The sequence below is a fragment of the Pipistrellus hanaki genome, assembly GCF_964339955.1.
Source record: "Pipistrellus hanaki genome assembly, chromosome: 12".
NCBI lineage: Eukaryota > Metazoa > Chordata > Mammalia > Chiroptera > Vespertilionidae > Pipistrellus > Pipistrellus hanaki.
In genome coordinates this window covers 22496115-22512334 of record NC_140514.1, presented here as the reverse complement: position 1 = coordinate 22512334, position 16220 = coordinate 22496115, and the positions used below count along the sequence as shown (strand labels likewise).

The following is a 16220-nucleotide window of genomic DNA, read 5'->3' as shown; positions in this document are numbered from 1 at the left end:
GCGGGCCGTAGTTTGAAGACCCCTGGACCCACACGAATGCTGTTAAACGGAACAATCAAAACGCTCCCTGCGTAGTTCGTTACAAGTTCGACTTTGGGGCGGCTGCAGAGGAACAGGCTCGGGGCGGGGCGCCCCACCTGGCCGTGCGGGGGAAAGAGGGGGGCGTAGGAAGGGATATTTCGCACGGGGCACCCACCTCCCCAGCCCGGGGCCCTCCTCGCCCGAGCCCGCTGCCTGGCAAGAGCCCCCTCCGCAGGCTCCCTGCGGCCTCGGCTCCCCGAGCCCTCACCTGCCGGCCCGATGTACTTGATCACCCCCTGCGTCTTGAACACCTCGCGGGCGGCGAGCAGCGCATCCTCCCGGTGCGCCGTGTAGAAGTCGCCGCGGTCGAAGAGGCGCACCGTGGTGCTCGGCTTCTCCGGCATGCCCTGGAAGAAGCGCACGAAGGCGTACTCGGCCACGCTCTCCAGCTGCAGCGTCTCCCGCGGCTGCACCGCCATGTCGGAAGCTCTGCGCACACAGCCCGGCGGAGGAACGGCGCGACCCCACACCCCCTGAGCGGTTTCCCGCCGCCCCTCCCTCTCGCCCCCGCGCAGCGTCCGGCCTCTGCAGCCCGACCAATCAGCATCCGGCGCTGCGCCTCGGTGGGTGGGCGCCCGCTGCCGCAGCCAATCACAAGCGGACGCTGCCCAACTTCCCGCGCGCACGCAGGTGACTGCCTACTGCGCCTGCGTGAGCCTAGGTCCCCTGCGCGACCATCCTGAAGATAGTTTTGTTCTTTTTTTCCGATTCTAAGGGTTGAGATCCCAGGGGATGGGCGGCAGCCAGGGAGAGCGATTAGGTGGGATGTACTGGTAGGCTTTGCGTTTTTTTTACGTACCCGAAAGCATGGAAGTGGAACCAGAAAGAAACTTGAAAACAAGGAAAAACGGGACTTCTCCATTCCCAGTAGTTTTTTAAAACTTGCTACCTTCTCCCCCAACTGCCTCGCTTTTCCTTTTTTAAATAAACTGCCAACATCAAGATTACAAATCTAAAGCCCAGGCCTGATAGGTAGCTCAGTAGTTTAGAGCGCCCCCCCCCCCCCATATGCCAAGGTTGAGGGTTTGATCCCCAAGAGGCAACCAATGAATGCAAAACTTAAGTGGAACAACAAAAATGGATGTTTCTCTCTCTTCCTCCCTGACTTTCTCTAAAATCAATAAATAATAAAAAGATTACAGGTTTACTCTCCACAGCCGCCTTATTGCTTCACACTAGTCATTTAGTTCACTCCTTGGTTGATTCATTAATTTGAAAATGTTTCTATACCAGACTCTTCTAGGATCTAATGATTACTTGTAAAAAAAATAAATAAATAAACAGTGCCTTTGTGCTTAATTCTAGTGAATGGCTTTAGATAACACAGTAAATAAACAATGTTAGAAGATCAGCATTTAGTTAAAAAAAAAAAAATGGGGAAGTGGGGTTGAAAAATTTTTTTAAATGTTGATCAGATTACACTCTCCAGTTTGGCTTCCCTTCTTCCAAGAAAGCCTAGGAAGCTGCCCCAAACCCTGATTAAGCGAATAGAATGACCAGTAAGGGTGTGTGTGTGTGTGTGTGTGTGTGTGTGTGTTAAAACCAATTCCCAGGTCCCACCCACATATAATGGGTTGGAATTTCTGAAGGTGGGGTCTTGGGATTTCTTAAAAAGCTCCCTAGGTTTGCCTGATAATCAACTCAGTTTAAAAACCATTGACTCACATTAAAATACCTTTCAAGGCAGGAAGCCGGCAAAGTTTGGATCATTTGACTGTTGACTATCCAGCAATGCTAATTCCAGCCATTCTCCCTCCTCTCACCCAAACTCTATGATCTAAGACAAGGGAATGGCTGAAATCCCACAGGAAGAAAAAAAGAGGAAAAATAGAAGTAAAGATAAATCCTGAGATCATCAGTATTTCAGAGTCAGTGGAAGAGAAAAACAACCATGGGAGACTAAGGTCCATGAAGCCAGAGAAAATGTGTAAGCAACTTATTGGAGTAGGACATGGAGCAGTCAATATGTTGATACGCTGTGGAGAGATCAAATGATGAAACACTGGGGGTAAAAAGGCCATTGGCAATTAGTTGGTCAGTGTTGAGCTTAGCAAGAGTAGCTTTTTAGAGATCAGACTGAAACTAGAGGGCATTGGGTTAGAGGGTACCACTCAGTTCCAAATTCACCTTTTGCCTGCTCTGTGATAGTAGATCTGAAGCTTCGTCAGCAGAGGGCGCCGGAGAGACACTGCAAGGGGAGAGTGTAGTCCCCTTGCAGCACTGTTGGCTTCTTCCCCCCCACCCCCAACCCCCACTCCCGTGCCCAGCTCCTGCTGACCCAGGACTTCATCTGGCTCTTAGAGCATGGGTGCCTTCTCCAGCACAATGTGGTCCTCCAGCAGCTTCTGAGAACCTGCCTCACACCCCAACTATAAAAGGTAGCTTTATGGAGTGGCTTTGGTGTCTGGTGAGACATCTCCCTATAAAGAGCTTTCCCCAGCACCCTAGAGCCCGGTTCAGCCAACTTTTTCTGTAAAGGACAGACCCCATCGATAGGTTCTGTCACAACTGCTCAACTCTACCACTGTACTTTGAAAAAGCCACACACCTTATGTAAACAATAAAACTTTATTTATGGACACTGAGATTTTTATTTCCTCTAATTTTCACATATCACAATATATTCTTTTTCCCTTAACCATTTAAAAATGCAAAAACCAATCCTAACTTCTGGGCTGTATAAAAACTGGTGATGAGCCAGCCTGTAGGCTGTAGTTTGATGACTCCTGTCCTAGAGGGAAGATTTTCATCAAGTTTCACAAGACTGACTTTCCAGTGATGCCAGTGCCAATCTGCAGCCACCTTTCTGCCTCTCCCTCGAACTCGGGGGCCCAGGGTATGTATGGGGCTTAGGGGCAGTTAAAAGGTCTCTTCCTTGGGTGCTGCACTACCTCAGCCCTAAGGTAGTGGCTGTACCCAACATCTGCTATTCCTATTGTCTTTCAAGTTGTTCCTTTCTACTATGTCCATTTCTATCACTATATAACAAATGACCATAGTTAGCATCTTAAAACAATAAACATTTATCTGTTTCCATGGGTCAGGAGTCCAGGCATAGCATAACGGGGTCCTTTTCTTGGGGTCTTAAGATTGCTGACGATGTCAGCCAGGGCTATAATATCATTTGGAGCTGGAGTCTCTTCCAAGCTCACTGGTTTTTGGCAGGATTCAGTTCCTACGGCTCTGAGATTGAGGCCTCAGCCCCTAGAGTCTGCTGGGCGTTTCCTGAGAGGTGACCCTCTCTAAAATATGGCAGTTTGCTTTACGGCTAACAGGAGAGCACCACTGCTGTTGCTGTTCACTTTAGACATTCTTTTAAAAGGATTTTATGATTAAGTCAGGCCCACCCACAGTAACCACCCTTTAAATTCAGTCAACTGATTAGGGTTCTTTAATTACATCTACAAAATCCCTTCACCTTTGCCATATAACATAATTTAATATTGGGAATGATGTATATAGGGCATATACATACAGGGTAAGAAATCTCGGGGACCATGTAGAATTCTACCTACTACTGATGGGATAAAAATCATGCTTAAATATACTTTTTACATTTTCTTTAATCTTATTTTCATAGTATTTTTAGATTTTTCCTATGTATATACTAGGAAATTTGATTCTATATGATTCAAACAAAGTTAGAATTCAGTTTTAAAATGTTTATTTCATAGTTCATAAAAAAAAAGGTTTTTATGTACAAGACTTAAAAGTAAATAGACAGCTTTCAATCACAAATGGATGAGTCAGGAGTCATTCAAACTCTACTGTGGAAACATATTTAATGCACACTCTTCACTGTTGTGTATAAATAATTTTAACTATGCAGCCCAAGTTCCGGGACTATCAGAACTGTATATGCATGACACCTGTGGTCAATTTTAAGATTGGTAAAGTCAATTTCAAGCTCTTATATTTTGAGTACAGGTTTCACTATTACAAATATATGTTAACTAATAAAATAGTCTGCAAAGATTTCTCTGTCCCACGCTCATACATTTGTAATCTGAATCCATCTGCGAATTTCCCTTCTTCGAGTTACTTTTCAAATTACAGCAATTATCCGTGGAGTTCTCTATGCATCTCACCCATCTCCTTTATCTGCAATGGACAAAAAGAGGGGGGGAAAAATTAAAATAATTTCCCAATCTTTTGTTCTTTCTGAAAAGTTAAAACAAAACCAAGAGAAAGCAAGATGCTTCTCTTCCACATTTATGAGACGCATTTAAATTCAAAAAAAGAAAGCTATCATACAAGGAAGCACACACTGGGTGCATGATTCAAACTGCCGTTTAGAGCGCGAAGATGGCCAAAGTGACAGGGGAAAGTAGCAGGTAAGCTAATGTCTTTAAGAATGAATAAGATTTTTTTTTTACATGTATACCATTTTTTTACATCTAGGAAGAACCAATTCATTTTCTATTATCAATCTTTTATTTTATGGGTGAGGAAATTGAAGCTCAGAATTAAGTAGTTCATCCCAGACTACACACTTAAGTTATAGGCAGAAATGAGACATGGTTACAAGTACACCTGACAAACATTTTGCCCTGTGGCAAGCCTGATACCAAAATTGTGCATGGATTACTTTGTTTAATCCTCATGAGTCTGCGCTATTATCTCGCTTTATATATAGGGAAACATGGAGACTTAAAGAAGTTAATTTGTCCAGCTAATGAGAGGTCAAACCCAGGTCTATATTGTTCTTAACCACAACACTATGTTGTCATTCTGAATTTCTGGTATGATTCAGTTTAGGGATAAGTCCTCTAGACCAGGGGTCACCAAACCAGGTAAGCCAGATGATTATGGTACGGGAAGAAAATGGTAGAACTTTCTAGTTCCATTATTAGATTTTTTTTCAATATTCTTTTACATTTCTGTATTATTTGGTAAAATATCAGTAAATAGCACAAATACACTTACAAAAGTACATAAATATACAAAAATTGGTGGGTATACTGAAAACGTTATTGATGGATTTAAGAACAAGTGTGTTCATATCAAAATCCAAGTGACTGAAACACACTAGCAATCTCACACTTAAATTTCACACTAATGACTAGTAAGTACGCAACAAATTAAGCAGGACATAAATTAAGTTCATTTTTAATGATAATTAGTAATTTCACTAGCATAAAGACAATAAATCAGGTAGTCATACTGCGTTTCTCTAAAATGAATCCACTAGAATATGCTTCTAAAAGATTCCACTAAACGTTAACACTTTGTAAAATATATATATATATGTAATACAGGCTTCCTATCCCATTATTATATGAGACAGAATTCACTACAAATTGATCTGCCATGAAACTTGAGCAAAAAAAATGTAGGTAAGGGAGCATTGTAAGACTGCTCCTTTGACTCTATGGACAATATTACAAAAGGACTCCAGTGTAATTGAAACCTGTCAGTGTCTAGGAAGATATAGAGATTATTAGGAATAAAAGATTAAACAAAGATCTTTTTATTAAGTAATCCATTTACCTCAGCCTTCTCATACTTTGCCGTTCTTTTCTTTCTGGAAATAATCTGAATGAAAGAAAAATTATTACAATTTTAGGATTGCTACCCAAACAAAAGGTTGGTCTAAATCAGCAATTTTTAACCGGTGAGCCACAAGAATTTTAAAAACATACAATACCTGACTACTTACTCAGGGGCACTGACCTCTTTTCCCTTAGATTGTCAGCCCTGTGCCCTTGACTGGAATTGAACTCTGGACCCTTCCGTCTGCAGGCCGAGGCTCTACCAACTGAGCCAAACCAGCTAGGGCATTATGTTCTACTTTATAGTCTCTTTGCCATACAGATGTTAATTTCAATTATGTCAAATATATATCTTCTCCCTCAGATTCCAGATTTCTTGTCTTACTTGGTTTTCTCCACCACAGGTTATTTCAACATGCACCGCCTGACTCCTCTCACAGGCGCTTTGCCAACCACACAGCTGGACAAGGTGGTCGGCCCTGCTGGGGTGAAACTAAAACGCAACTTCTGTTTTCTTCCAGGCAGAATGCCAAGTGTGACAATCCCATTGAACGGACAATGTAAATCCCCATGGACCTTCAAATCCATTTCTGAATTCTTTATGTTGGTATGATTCCCTGAAGCTGAAGCACCCGTACATTTCTAGAATAAACCCGCTCCTTCACGCGACACATCCTTCTTTGGAAACACTGATAAATTCACTTTGCTTCACGTTTACCACTTTTAACTTCTTCCTATGCTAACCTGAATCTGTGTCGCGTCATTTCATCTCACTGAATGGCTGGAAGGGCAGGTGTATTGCGCTAATCCCAGCACGAGTGTTGAACTGCTTGCAGCGAGAACTGAAGGACATTTGCTGCTTGACAGCAACCTAACTGACCTGTGAGGTGCGCAGCTACAAGCTTTTCTAATTAGTATCCTTCCTTGCTTCATAAGGTGATTTTTTAGTAAAAAAAAAAGAGACCAGAAATGCAATAGATTCGCTCACTATAGAGAATTAATAAGAAGAAAAAAAGATTTCCATTTCACTTATATCACCTTTCCTTGAAAGAATACAACCTTAAATAAAACTTTACTCACCAGAACGACGATTCCTGCAATGAGTGCTATAGCCACAACCACGATGACAGCAATAATACCAGCTTTTAAGCCCTGCATTGAAAATTCGGGTGGTTTTTCATCAACATAGTAAATGGCAGTTCGACCAGGATCCAGATCCAGCTGTTCCCCGTCTATTCTCAGGTCCATTCTCTTGGAATAGAACAAGGATTCATCTTTAACCTATATAGAGAAGGAGAAAAGCAATTTAAAGTATATTTTAAAACCTGGTCACGTGGAATCACATGTCCATTATAAACAAAAAAAACTGTTGCCGCCCAGCCGGTGTGGCTCAGAGATTGAGCGTCAACCCATGCACCAAAGGTCACCAGTTTGATTCCCAGTCAGGGCACATGCCTGGGTTGCAGGCTCAATCCTCAGCGGGGACATGCAGAAGGCAGCCAATCGATGTTGATGTTTTTTTCATCAATGCATCTATTTCTCTCTCCCTCTCCTTCTCTCTCTCTCTCTCTCTCTCTCTCTCTCTCTCTCTCTCTCTCAAATCAATAAAATAAAAGAATTGTTGCCAAGAATCTTTATGATTTCAATGGTAATAGTCTCATACACTGAAACTTAAAAAAGATCATTAAACATGGGAAATTTCCAAACATATACAAAAGTAGAAAGAATACTATAATGGCCAAAACCCATTTGGCTCAGTGGATAGAGCATCGGTCTGCGGACTGAAGGGTCCCAGGTTCGATTCCGGTCAAGGGCATGTGCATTGGTTGTGGGCACATCCCCAGTGGGGGGTGTGCAGGAGGCAGCTGGTCAATGTTTCTCTCTCACTGACGTTTCTAGCTCTCTATCCCTCTCCCTTTCTCTCTGTGGAAAATCAATAAAATATTTATTTACTTTTTAAAGAATACTATAATGAAGTCCCATGTACCTATCACCAGATTCAACAAATAAAAACACAAGGTCAATCTTATTTTACTCATTCTTCCTTCTATCTTCCTCCTCCACCCCCCGCCTTCTTCAGATCAAATTATTTTGAAGCAAATTCCAGATTTCATAAAAAAATAAAAATAGCATATTATATTGTAATATATAAAGTGCCCAGTTGGTGTGGCTCAGTGGTTTTGTGTCAACACATAAATCAAGAGGTCGCCAGTTCAATTCCCGGTCAGGACACATGCCCAGGTTGAGGGCTTGATCCCTGGGGAGACGGTAGGGAAAGGAGCAGGCAAGATGCAGCTGATCAATGATTCTCTCTCATCATTGATATTTCTATCTCTCTTTCCTCTCTGAAATCAATAAAAAAAAATATTTTAAAAAATATATAAAGCTTAAACAAACTATTTTGTCATACCAGCTACACAGCATTTCTCACATAACCCATATTTATGAAAATAATAGGAAAAGACTATACACACAAATTAAGCAACTACCAACCGAGGTAATAGATAAGAATTACGTGAAGAAAAAAGAAAAATAAATAAAATAAAATAAAATAAAAATAAAAAGAATTACGTGAAGATATTCTAGGTAGAACAATTTGATAAAAAGGCATAAATATACAAACAAACAAGAAAGGTGATAAGAGTGACATTAATGGCAGCACAAGAATCGCTAGGAGAACAGAAATAAGGTTGGTCTGTACGTGGAGAAGCAGATGATGAAAGATCTTGAATCTGCTGAGGCATGACAAACAGCATTACATTTCTATACAAAGGAATATGACGAGGAAGATTATACTCACATCTTTTTCAAGATAATAAGCCACATCAGCTATGTCCACGTCATACTGAGTTTTCTGAGTAGAATTCTGCACTAGATCAATAGTGATCAGATCTTTCTCATACTATGGAGGAAATTGAAAAACACAAATTATTATTAACATAACCAAAATCATGAATATATCATTATTCAATAATGAGAATATTGGCGTTGATATGATTGACTAAGGAAGAGCAGCTCTCTTTTCCTCCCTGGCTGCTGGAAGCTAAACCTTCATCATGAATGACACGGTAACCATCCAAACCAGGAAGTTCATGACCAACAGACTACTTCAGCGGAAGCAAATGGTCATCGATGTCCTTCACCCTGGGAAGGGAACAGTACCCAAGACAGAAATTCGGAAAAAACTAGCCAAAATGTATAAGACCACACCTGATGTCATCTTTGTGTTTGGATTCAGAACCCACTTCGGTGGTGGCAAGACCACTGGCTTTGGCATGATTTATGATTCCTTGGATTACGCAAAGAAAAATGAACCCAAACACAGACTTGCACGACATGGCCTATATGAGAAGAAGAAGACCTCAAGAAAACAGAGAAAGAACGCAAGAACAGGATGAAGAAAGTCAGGGGGACTGCTAAGGCCAATGTTGGTGCTGGCAAAAAGTGAGCTGGAGATTGAACAACAGAAGGAGTAAAGATTCTTCGGTGACTATCTGTGATGGTTGTGCAGATTTTTTTGCGAGAGAACTAATAAACTATAAACTTTAAAAAAAAAATAATGAGAATATTTACTATTTTATTTTCTATAGTCTACATGTATCAGTGCTCCTTTTCACTTAGTAGAAAATTGAGTTTATCACTAAGAATTTTAAAAATCTTTGGAAAAATAAAAAATCTTTGGGAGGTCTTTAAATTTACCCAAGGGAACTAAGACAGCAATGCAAACAATAATTGCAATCATGTTTTCTTATCAAAAGAAAATTTTCTTCTCTTGAAAATATTTTAGAATAAAATATTAAGGCACCATATCCGGCTAGAACTATTTTAAAATTAAAATGTTAACGAAGCACAATCCAAAATGCAGTATGTATTTACCACATTCTGCTTTTAGGAAGCAAAAAAGCATTATTTCTTCCAAAAAGTCATTTATTTTCGAAGAAAGTCTTTAATATGAAAAATAGACCAAATACCAGGGGGGTGGGGGGAAGAGAGGGGAAAAGAGGAAAGAAAGCATAGAATAGTGAAAATTAAGGGAAAAGAAAAAATTGTTTTTTGGGGGGGGGGGTTCCATTGTATCTATGAAGCAAAAATAGAAAGGGAGGAGCAATTGGAGGTTGAGACAACCTTTTGTAAATAGAAAATACAATAAAAATTAAAATGCAATAGGAGGCTTGGAAGACAAAGACATAGAAAGCTCTCAAGTATACAATAGAATATTTGACAATAGAAGGGAAAGGGTGAAAAAACCCAAGATTCAGAAAATAACAGCATAAGAGAGAAGAGAAAATTTGTGAGGGTGAGGATGAATCATGAACAAAGGACTAAATGGACTTTTCAATATCAACACTGGGGCTGTACGATATTGGAGAAATACCTTCAAACGTCTAAGAAAAATTGTAACTTTGAATTCTATACTAAGTCAAATTATCAATCGATTATAAGAATAATCTAACAATATTTTTAGGCATTTGAGGACTCAAAATTGGAGCTTCCTCGTACCTGTTTTTAGCATGCTTCTGGGGGATAGGCTCCACTAAAAGCAAGCGTCTCTTTTTAAAAATGACATAAACCCTAGCCGGTTTGGCTCAGTGGATAGAGCATCAGCCTGCGTACTGAAGGGTCCCAGGTTCAATTCTGGTCAAGGGCATACGCCCAGGTTGCGTACTCAATCCCCAGTAGGGGGAGTGCCAATCAATGATTCTCTTATCCTTGATGCTTCTCTCTCTCTTTGTCTCTCTCCCTCTCTGATATCAATAAAAAAATAATTTTTTTTTAAAGGACATAAATTTTGCCAGGCAAGTGTGGCTCAGTGGTTGAGTGTCAACCTATGAACCCGAAAGTCATGGTGCAATTTCCAGTTGGGCATATGCCTGGGTTGCAGGCTCATTCCCGTGTGGGGTGTGCAGGAGGCAGCTGACCAATGATTCTCTCTCATCACTGATGTTTCTCTCTCTCCCTCTCCCTCTCCGAAATCATAAATCTATTTTAAAAATAAGAATGACATAAATTTTAATCTAGAGGAACAATAGTAAACGAAGACTGCTTTAAAAGAGTTTCATCACACAATTAAAGCATTTTCAGCCAGAGTTGAAAAAGTTAAGGAAGAGCTACCTGGTTAGGACTAGCTCCTGAAACGAGAGGAGATGGGAGCTAGGTACTCAAAAGCAAATGTGTGCTAACAGCAATCACAGAGAGCCGTTTCCTAGGGCAAGAAGACTGGTATGTGTTTGGGATACTAAGAGATACAACATTTGCTTTAAGGGTAAATTGAGGTTTTCAAAGGCTATAAAAGAAAAATAAAACAGGCAATTTGCTTTATGAAGTTCCCAGAGCTGAAACTGTTACTCAAATGCAATTTAATCACCACCAAAAATCAGATCCAAACCACGCTGCTTCACCAACTTTCTGTTTAAGCTCATTTGCTAAAAGAACAAAAAACAAAACTTACCAGAATATTTCCAATATATTTTGGATCCAGTTGATAACGAGTTGTGATTACCTCCGTGAGTGCACTGTAAATAATTAAAAATCACATTCTTTAAAAAATGGTTGTACTACACAAAATTAAAAAATATTTTAGACATTTTAATTCATTTTTTTTTTTTAAGCACTAATTTTTAACAAAGCAGATAGCTCAAGGTCTGGAGTTGTCAATAACCAAACTTGGAAATTTTATGCCATTTTGCAAATATCAAGATAACTGATTCAGGTAGAATCATCCACTGATGCTAAACTAATGAATTCTACTTTGATTAAAAACAGGGTATCAAGTATCTGCCCACAAATTATACTTATTTAGTCTTTAAATTCTTTATTTACTGATTTTAGAGAGAGGGGAAGGGAGAGAGAAATATTAATTTGTTGTGCCATTTATTTATGTATTCATTGGTTGCTTTTTATATGTGCCCTGACCAGGGACAGAGCCTGCAACCTTGGCCTTCTTGGGATGCTCTAATCGAGTGAGTTACCCAGCCAGAGCTTGCCCACAGATTATATTTGTTAATTAAAAAGAAGAAAATGGTAACTCTACAGTGGAGAAACCTGGCGACACAACCTTCACCACAGTTAACACCATCACATCAGTACAGGATCCAGGTGACATCACGTCCTTTCTAGGACTGGTTTTATAGATGTTGGTGATAAACCAAGGGGATGAAAAGTATAACCTGTACTAAATTATGAGGAAACATCAGAAAAACAAAATTTGAGGGACATTCTATAAAACAAGTTGCCTAGCCGTGGCCAGTGTGAGTCTCAGTATTAAATGCTTACTGAAGGATCTCAGTATTAAATGCATACTGATTCCTAGTCAGGGCACATACCCAGGTGCAGGTTCAATCCCAGTCGGGTGTTATGGGAGGGAACCAGTCCATGTCTCTTGTTTCTGTCTGTCTCTCTCTAAAAAAATCAATTTTTTAAAAAAAGCAGGCTCTGGCCGAGTAGCTGAGTTAGTCAGAGCATTGTCCTGATACACAAAAGTTGTGGTTTCAATCCCTGGTCAGGGCACACTTATAAGAAGCAAAACAATGAATGCATAAATAAGTGGAACAAAGCAATGTTTCTCTCTAAAATCAATAAATTAAAAATTTATTGTAAACAAAACAAAAATAACTTGCCCACACTCTTCAAAATTATCAAGATCATGGAAGACAAAGGCCAAAATAGTGTTTCATATTGAAGAGAAAACAGTCATGACAACTAAATGCAATGCATGATCTTAGATTGGGTCCTGGATCAGAGGATAAAAAATGGTTATAAAGGACAACATTGGGGGCATGATGTCTATAATTTGCTCTCATATGGTTCTGTGGGGAAATATACATACTTAGATAGATATACAAAGCACACACACATATGCATACACACATACACATATAAAGAAAAAATGTGAAAAATGTTTACTGGTGAATCTAAGAGAAGAGTACTATAGAAATCTAACTCTTCTTACAAATCTATTTCAAAATAAGATTAAAATACTATGTACTACTATAGTATCTTTTTAAGAAATATGAAAAAAACATTGTGACTTGTTTTAGTTTTTCTAATGTAGGATGAAGATCCGAGCATCGGCCATGTAAATACAATGCACTGAATAGCACTTACGTCTGCAAACTTTGAGTATTATAAGGTTTTTCTCTGGTTTTGTGCCTCAGTTCAATGATGATCCAGCTGTAAAATAAAAAAGACAGTATTCACTATATAACAATTCAGACTTTTACATTATATTATTTTCTTTCTTTTTTTAAATATATTTTATTGATTTTTTTACAGAGAGGAAGGGAGAGAGATAGAGAGTTAGAAACATCGATGAGAGAGAGTCATCGATCAGCTGCCTCTTGCACACCCCGTACTGGGAATATGCCCGCAACCAAGGTACATGCCCTTGACCGGAATCGAACCCGGGACCCTTCAGTCCCCAAGTCGACGCTCTATCCATTGAGCCAAACCGGCTTTGGCTATATTATTTTCTTAATAACTGAGTAGAGGTAACAGGAAAAGGATTGATGCAGTAGACATGCCTTTAATTTTTTCCCTGGCCCTCACAGATCTTTCATAAAGAACTCATCCAGTGGCTCTCTCTATGGAGCACCCCAGCACCTTCCCCCGCCCTTCTCCCCCAGGCCACCCCCACTTTTCCCCTTGCTTCTTTCTCCTAAGCTCCAAGGGCCTTTCTTTTGCCTCTGTAACTTGTTTCCTGAGCCCACTTCTTCTACGACTCACTTCTACCTCTGTGATTTTCTAAATAAACTCTTGCTTGTATTAAAAAAAAAAAAAAAAAGAACTCATCCAGGAGAAAACATCCTTTCTAACACTAACTCTCAGGCCTCTGGTCGTGTCAAGTCAAGGCTCAGCTGGTCATGTTGGGCTGAGATCCAGTCAAGATACAGAAAGACGCCAAGAGTACCTTGAAGCTCCAGGAGAAGGAAATGTAGAGAGTGACCATCTTGGTCTTGATATCTTTTCAGTTTCTAGTTTTTTCCAATAAAACATTTTTTGCTTATGGTAGCTTGAGTGTGTTTCTGTTCTTTTTCATTACATAATCCTCAAGACAACCCTATCTCATTTTTTTTTAAATATATATTTTATTGATTTTTTTTTTTTTTTTAATAGAGAGGAAAGGAGAAGGATAGAGTTAGAAACATCAGTAAGAGAGAAACATTGATTCAGCTGCCTCTTGCACACCCCCCACTGGGATTGTGCCCACAACCAAAGTACGTGCCCTTGACCGGAATCGAACCTGGGACCCTTGAGTCCGCAGGCCGACGCTCTATCCATTGAGCCAAACCTGTGAGGGCCATATCTCATTTCAAAACTATAAGCAAGCCCTAGCTGATTTGGCTCAGTGGACAGAATGTCAGCCTGTGAACTAAAGGGTCCCAGGTTTGATTCAAGTCAAGGGCACATGCCTGGGTTGTGGATCAATGACTTTCTCTCATCATTATCTCTCTCCTCCTCTCCCTTCTTCTCTGACATCAAAGAAAGATATTTTAAAAAAGTAACAAAACAACAAAAACACCACTATAAGTAAGCAAATACCTAAGTAGCTTAAATCATTCATATACATTTAATACTAACCCAACTTTGAAATCCTGAACAGTGTTGAGTATAAATATTAAAGGGAAATTATGTTCCATATGCTACCGTAAAGAAAAAATATATAAATATTGCTAGTAAATTTATAAATTATCTCTGGAAGGTTGTAGAATAAACTAGTGAATCAGTTCTACGGAGTAAAACTGGGTCACTAGGGGCTTGAGAAGGAATGGAGACTTTTCACTGTACTCCGTCTTCTATCTGTTGAATTCTAAATCGTGACATTGTATCACTTATTCAAAGATAAAGTTTAATTAAACAAATCTGAAAAGCATGAAAGCAAACAGAACAGGCAACCCCACTCACTAGGTCCTCACTCGTTCGGAGCAGGTTATCTCGGTGTCTTTATCCGTCCTTCGGACGCCGGCAGTGTTCACACACCAGCAGGTGGTGGTGCCATTGCACTGCTTGGCTTTAAAGTGCCCATTCTCGTCACACTCGGGATCGTAGAGCCCGTCGTTATTCTGAATGGCGTCGTCGGGTTTTGGTCTCCTCCCAGACTTGGAGTGAGACATTTCTGCCTTCATCACCAAACATTTGGTAGCCACTACAAAACAACAACAACAACAAGCTTAACGTCATACTGAAAAATAACTGCAGTTATATTCTTTAAGGGAAAGGAATTTTAATTTAACTTCCCAGGGCGAAAGATTATTATAGATTTGCATGTTCCCCCGCTCACTTTCTCAAGATAAAGGGAGCTGTCAGGAGTAAGGGAACTGACAAAATAACATGAGTCAGATTTGAGCGGGTAAAAGGCTTCCCAACTCAAAATACACATCCATCAAAGAAAATATACGTCCAAATAAAGCTGAAAGGCCTGGAAGATATTCTACTCACATTTTGAGCAGATGACGGAATGTTGTGTGCCGATGGAAGTACACCGGCACTGACCATCCATGCTCACAGAGCAGTTTGTGGTCAGTTTGTAGTTTTCACAGATACAGTCTAGAAAGAAAAAGAAGGAAAAAAAAATCCACTTTAAAATGTGAACCCAACTATCAAGTCTGGTGTCCCTGCTAAATTGCATTGTGATCATAGTGTCCAGGTTACAGGGACACAAAGCCTTTCAAAGTGGTCCTGAATGCTTTACTTTTCAGCTGTGAGTGGCTGACATAATTGATATGTATAATATAGATATATACTCTAATTTGCACACATTCCTGTTCTGATTTTCTAAACCAAGAATACAGCCCTCCAAACATCCTATTTCGCTTGGCCTTTATCACAGTCCCAGGGTCAGCTCCTTCCCTCCTTGCTGTCATGCTAAGTTTAATAAACCCTTGCCTGTCAGCTACCGACTTGTCTTCTAAAATCAACAATTCCATTCCCTTCCTCCTCCCCCCAACCCGGATTTTCTTATTAAGAGATTCCTGCTTTGGGATTTAATTAGGAACATATTCAGCACCTGGGCTGTATTGTATCTTAAAAAATATATACTTTCAATTGAATTTGGGAGCACTTCAGTATGTGGGTTTCCTAACACATACCCAACTTTCAAAGTTTTTTTTTCTAAAGAGGAAGGGGGGAGAGGAAGAAGAGAGATATAGATAAGGGAGAGAAACATCAATTGGTTGCTCACCACCTTTAGGTGTAGGAAACAGGACATGGGACAGGACAATGCTCCAAACAACTGAACCACCAGCCAGGGGTCCTGGTACCCAACTTTGCTCCCATCCTGATTACTGACGTTAGTGTAATAGTTATATCCTTGACTATCTCAAAAGTAAATGTTAACTTCAAATGGCAAGCCCACCTAATTTCTTCTAGTTAAGAGAGTGAAATCATTAAAAAACAAAAGTAGTGCGACAAACCAAAGAATTTTAATATTGATCCTCATGGCCCAAGTCCGCTTTATGTTTGCCCCGTTTAAATTCGTATAATCAATACTAACCACCTACATACCCTATCAACACGAAACTAAATATTAGGGTTAAAAAATGGAGAAAGTATAGTGGCTGTCCCCAAAGAGTTAAAATCTTATACCTGCTCAAAACACACTTTTCATGTCTAAGCAATGTCAAGTTTAAAACAGACCAATCATGAACACTT

General features: G+C 39.9%; 2 protein-coding genes and 1 pseudogene across 4 annotated transcripts in view; 1 reads left to right on the top strand and 2 right to left on the bottom strand.

Moving 5' to 3' along the window:
- The window catches only part of MSH2 (mutS homolog 2), a 46855-nt gene extending 46261 nt beyond the window's left edge, over nucleotides 1-594 (bottom strand). The window contains exon 1 of the mRNA XM_084900998.1: nucleotides 290-594. Within this exon, the coding sequence (XP_084757124.1) occupies nucleotides 290-500 (211 nt within the window). The 5' untranslated portion in view covers nucleotides 501-594. The remainder of the gene's footprint in view (nucleotides 1-289) is intronic.
- Nucleotides 595-3728: 3134 nt separating this feature from the next.
- The window catches only part of EPCAM (epithelial cell adhesion molecule), a 56952-nt gene continuing 44460 nt past the window's right edge, over nucleotides 3729-16220 (bottom strand). For both annotated transcript variants that reach the window (XM_084901020.1, XM_084901019.1), the window contains 8 exons: nucleotides 15009-15116; nucleotides 14475-14715; nucleotides 12678-12743; nucleotides 11023-11086; nucleotides 8374-8475; nucleotides 6654-6854; nucleotides 5572-5616; nucleotides 3729-4182 (listed from right to left, as the gene is read on the bottom strand). In XM_084901020.1, the coding sequence (XP_084757146.1) occupies nucleotides 4141-4182; nucleotides 5572-5616; nucleotides 6654-6854; nucleotides 8374-8475; nucleotides 11023-11086; nucleotides 12678-12743; nucleotides 14475-14715; nucleotides 15009-15116 (869 nt within the window). In that variant the 3' untranslated portion in view covers nucleotides 3729-4140. The remainder of the gene's footprint in view (nucleotides 4183-5571; nucleotides 5617-6653; nucleotides 6855-8373; nucleotides 8476-11022; nucleotides 11087-12677; nucleotides 12744-14474; nucleotides 14716-15008; nucleotides 15117-16220) is intronic.
- LOC311631202 (small ribosomal subunit protein eS24-like) lies at nucleotides 8582-9133 on the top strand (annotated as a pseudogene). Its single transcript has one exon. The product of its transcript is annotated as a small ribosomal subunit protein eS24-like (transcript).